This window comes from Wyeomyia smithii, chromosome 1 (assembly GCF_029784165.1).
Source record: "Wyeomyia smithii strain HCP4-BCI-WySm-NY-G18 chromosome 1, ASM2978416v1, whole genome shotgun sequence".
Taxonomy (NCBI): domain Eukaryota; kingdom Metazoa; phylum Arthropoda; class Insecta; order Diptera; family Culicidae; genus Wyeomyia; species Wyeomyia smithii.
In genome coordinates, this window is record NC_073694.1 from 54,538,298 (window position 1) to 54,543,182 (window position 4,885).

Here is a 4,885-nt window from a genome sequence, read left to right on the forward strand (position 1 = left end):
CAGTACCTATATTCATCTCATCACGCCTTTTTGGTCAATTTATCGTCAAATTTTACCATATTTTCAACGTAAAACTTTCAGCCACTTGAGAAAATCAAGAAGCAATAGATTTACTTTCAAAAAAGTGTAGAAATTTGTCGGTAAATTGGTCAAATGAGAGAAATAAGATGAATATAGGTGCACCAAGCTGTTGAGATGAATAATGAAGCGATTACCCTATATCTATTTGATTTACAAAGTAATTTCTTTGTGTAAGAATATGCAAATAGCAATAAGAGTTTTTGCAATTCAATAAACATCAAAACATGGTTTCACATGTCATAATTTCTATTCAAAAAAGGATACGGCACGTTTTGCAACAAAAACAGTTTCCTTTTGTTCTGGCAACAAAAACACCAGCAATATGCCGTGCTGTCTGCTGACGAAGTAAACCAACCTGTTGGATGTGTTGGATAAATTGAAGTTTTATTCATCCCGTATCCTCCATTAATCGTTAGTGTTCAAAGTGCATGAGTTATTTGCTTTCGCGAGTGCGATGGAAGTAAGGTTATTTGAGGGTGAAATAGTGTATATTTCTCGAGAATATCGTAACCCAATATCGCTAGTGGCGAAGATGTGATTCGTGAAAGTTTTCTTCGGCCGAGTGAAATATCTAGATGTGTGAAAGTGACAGTTTAATTTTTGTCATAAAACAATAAATACGTTTGAGTTTTTAATGGAGTGATTCATTCATGCGAACAGAAAAACTTCAACGTTCAAGGTATGTTAACATACATTGAGTTTCAGAGTGGAACAAAAACAGTAGAGCTTGGCAAACTGAATCCTGCCCACAATACATATCACCTGACGAAGCCGTCAGTTACCCTAATAAATTATTTCAAAATAATAATTGAAAATTTTCATTATAATTTAAATAAGTACGGCTAGCGTCAGTATAGTTCATTTCTTTTTACTGGTCTGGCGAAGTGAATATAAGAAACCAGTATTAACTGTCAAAATGGGAAATAGTCGATTGTGTGTCAAATTTCACAGCTGAAAATCGCGATCGTGTAGTAATAAGATAAATACCTTTTTTATGTGATTGAAATGATTTTATGTTTACGTTGAATTTACGTTAAAAAAAGGAGTGAAAAACAGTGTAATGTAATATGCAAAATGGTCCCAATTCAATAGACCTAAAAATCTTTAGTTCAAGCAAAAATTCGTCGTTTAACATAGTCAAAATGGTGTTTTCCAGTTTTATGAGTTTTCACTCCACCAGACTAACAAAAATATAGTGTCTATATGCGTTAGTGCATAATAAGTGACGTATCACAATCATATTATCGTAGTCAGGGATACCAAATTTTCAAATTTGTCTGAAAATATAGATCTTTTGAGCCCGTGTGCAGACTTTTATTGGTTTGCCGATATTTGCAATTTTTTTTTGTTAGAGCCTTCTTATATTCACACATACTTTTACAAAGCGTGTGAAGATTTTCGCAGATGTTTACCAGAGCGAGTGTATTTTTTAGATGAGAAAAGATTGTTTCCAGATTTCGAGCAAATTTTCTGCTTTTTCGAGCAGTTGTAAACATCTGGCGTCTTTGATCGTAGTAGGCCGTGTTCAAGCTTAATTGTCCGGCAGTGTGCGAAATAGAGAGGTCAATCGTTATAAGACATTGCGTGCGTTAACATTGAAGAAGTATCTAGCTAAATTCATTGAAAATATAAAATTAATAGACAGCTGTGTGATCCAAAAATGTGTTCAAAATTAAACGGTAAGCTATTTACTTCTTGTCCAAGCCTTTCACGTTTGATTTGTTTCTCTATTTTGAAGAAATTTCATTAACAAGAAAAAACATCTTGGAGTCTGCACTAGCTGTAAGCAGCTTGGCTGAAAAACAAACCGCGATTAAAGCCTACATAAAAGAATATGCAGGATACATAGATGATGCATGCAATAAACTTGTTGTATGCTTCTTTAAACAGTTTGAGCGCCGTTGGAATAATTCGAAACGGATGAAGGATCGCTTTTTGAAAGCAAATGCGGAATGGCTGGAAAATTATATAGTGTTTCCTGGACCTGTCTCAGAAACTAGTGGTGATAAAGGTGGTCGTCCGCCAAAGAACTTTGAAGAGAGTTGCAATCGAACTAAACGACGCAAAACTGAAAATTTGCGTAGTACTTGCAGTTCTAGTATGTCGCGTTATGTTCCTTATTGTTGATTATATGTCTATTTTGGATTTTTTCACTTCATAGGTGAGTTGCAATTTGCTACCGCAGTGGTTTTGCGTACTAAGGGTCAGGAAGAAATTGCAGATTTTCTGCAAACTGGTTCCAATATACAAAAATTAACCGCTGAGCAAGCTTTAGCTATTTTTGTAGATGCCAAATTGTCTAAACGCAGCTACCTTATTTTAAGAGAGCCCGCAAAAAATATATATATCCAACTTATGATGCAATATCTGCCGCTGAAAAGAAATGCTATCCAACAGATCAATTCTTCGCTATATCGGAAAGTCATTGCAAAGTAGATTTACAAGAATTACTTAATCATACGGCTTCCAGATTAGTTGATATTGTAGAATTTGGTTTTAACTCAATGGATAATAATAATAATTTGCGTTTAGTTCTAAAATGGGGAATGGATGGAACTACATGTACGGAATATAACCAGAAATTCAAAAATGCAGACTACTCAGATTAGACTGACCAGATTTTCTCGGAATAAAAACGGGACAAATAGTTTTATAAAACGGGACACATGATAAGATTGAGTTGAAAAAAAAAAACTAGCCAAAGCATGCAAACAATTATTCATTGCTTTGATGATCCTACCTGTACAATTCTTAGTGTTTGATAAAATTTAGCGTAGAAGAGTGTGATTTATTGGACTAATGTCCTGAAATTTGTCCCATAGATGATCGAGATTTTGACTAACAATTATCAACTTTCAATCGCGACTTTTACGTCAGTTCACGATAGAGGATGTCCTTTCCAGTGGTGCTGTGCTTGCACAAAATGTACTCAGTAATATTTAAAAAATCCAGGCTGCTTGGAAACTTATTTTCCATTTAGAAAAATTTCAATATTACAATTTATTCAACAATTTTCCATGGAGTACCCGAAAACGGTACAAAATGGCAAAAAGACGGGACGGTTAAAAATAGCCGGAAAAAACGCTACTGTCCCGTTCAAAACGGTACGTCTGGTCAGCCTAGCTCAGATGCTAATGTCGTACTGACGTCGTTCGTACCATTGAAATTGTTTCAGAAAAAATCACCATCTGGGGAAACATGTTTCCATCATCAACACGATATTGTCGTCCAATTTCAATAGAATTTGTGAGAGAAACTGCCGACACAACTCGCCATGAATATAATCGTATGATTACCGAAATTTCTCAACTGCATCCATTCGTTGTGAATGCTGGCAGTATACAGCTTAGTATCACGTTTGAGCTAATCATGACCATGGCTGATGGTAAAACTACAAACACAACATCCGCTCAACGGTGCTATTTTTGTAGTTCGACATCGGCAGAATTTAATAATATTGACAAAATGTTGGAAAAACCATTTAACAAAGACTTCTTAGATCTTGGTCTTAGTAGTTTGCATTGCTGGATCATAAGCTTTGAGTGTTTCCTGCATATCGCTTATAGGCTTGGTTTCTGCAAATGGACAAAAACAGGTAAATAAAATTTTTATTCAGCGTCTTAGTAAAATGAAATTAACTATTGAATTTAAATTTATTATTAAATTTTGTAGTAAAGTTAAATGAAAATATTGCCTATTCTAAATATTTAAAAACAGGTTACATCAATCAGTTCAACAGTACCAAACAGCGAATTCAAAAAGAATTTTTCGCCAAACTTGGTTTACATGTCGACAAACCGCGCACTGGCTTCGGCAATAGCAATAACGGTAATACAGCAAGACGTTTTTTCTCCAATGCAGAAGTTTCTTCGGAGATAACAGAAGATTTCGAACACTGCTAACAGCGATTTCAAGTGGTGAAAGAATTGATGCATCCAAATTTATGTCATACGCTACAGAAACCGCTCATTATTATGTCAAATTATATGGATGGTATCACACGCCAACAACGGTACACAAATTACTAATACTCAATCTTCGATTCCGATTGGCAAACTTTCAGAAGAAGCCCAATAAAGCATGAACAAAGAAATCCGCAAAACACGAGAAAATAATGCTTGGAAAGGATCACGTGAAAGAACTATCGGTGACATGTTTCGTGGGCTGCTAATTGCGTCAGATCCGGTGGTATCGAGTTATAGACACAACAAGCCTAAATCAAAAAGCGTTTTCGAAAAAGAGGTGGAAAATTTACTAATTTTCAGTGATGATGATACTGACGATGACGAATAAAATGTATAAACCTAATGCGTAACCGTTAAATTAAAAAAATAAACACTCATGTAAATTAAATATTATTATGTGTGTTCTTTTGCCTTGTTCCTACATCTGAAAATAAACCGAAAATTTTCGTTTAGAACAGTTGAATGAAACTACTTACTACTTCTGTAAAACATAGCAATTTTCACAAATCACCATGCGCCTTCATCCAAACTATTTTATTTTCAATGGAAATTTTTGTTCAACGGGGCAAAAAGGGGCAAAACGGGTCAATTGTATTCGGAAAACAGAGAAGATTTCATATGGAATGCATACTATGCGACATGTGGGAATCGATGGGTCAGATCGTACAGCATACATTTGCGCAAAAAAAAAGTTTTTTCAGACCACTCATCAGGTATTTCAAACATTTTCCAATAGTTATGATCAATAATAAAAAACAAACAATGCGAAAAACAATACTGATCATTTATCTTCAAAATGCAACCTATCGCGTTAAATTCGGTTAAAAATTAGGTGAGTA

At 34.7% G+C, this 4,885-nt stretch overlaps 1 protein-coding gene across 1 annotated transcript; it reads left to right on the top strand.

Moving 5' to 3' along the window:
- Positions 1-3,022: 3,022 nt before the first annotated feature.
- LOC129718360 (uncharacterized) lies at positions 3,023-4,356 on the top strand. Its single transcript, XM_055669072.1, has 2 exons — positions 3,023-3,676; positions 3,799-4,356. The coding sequence occupies exons 1-2, from the start codon at positions 3,280-3,282 to the stop codon at positions 3,981-3,983; spliced, it is 582 nt and encodes a 193-aa protein (XP_055525047.1). The 5' UTR covers positions 3,023-3,279; the 3' UTR covers positions 3,984-4,356.
- Positions 4,357-4,885: the final 529 nt, after the last annotated feature.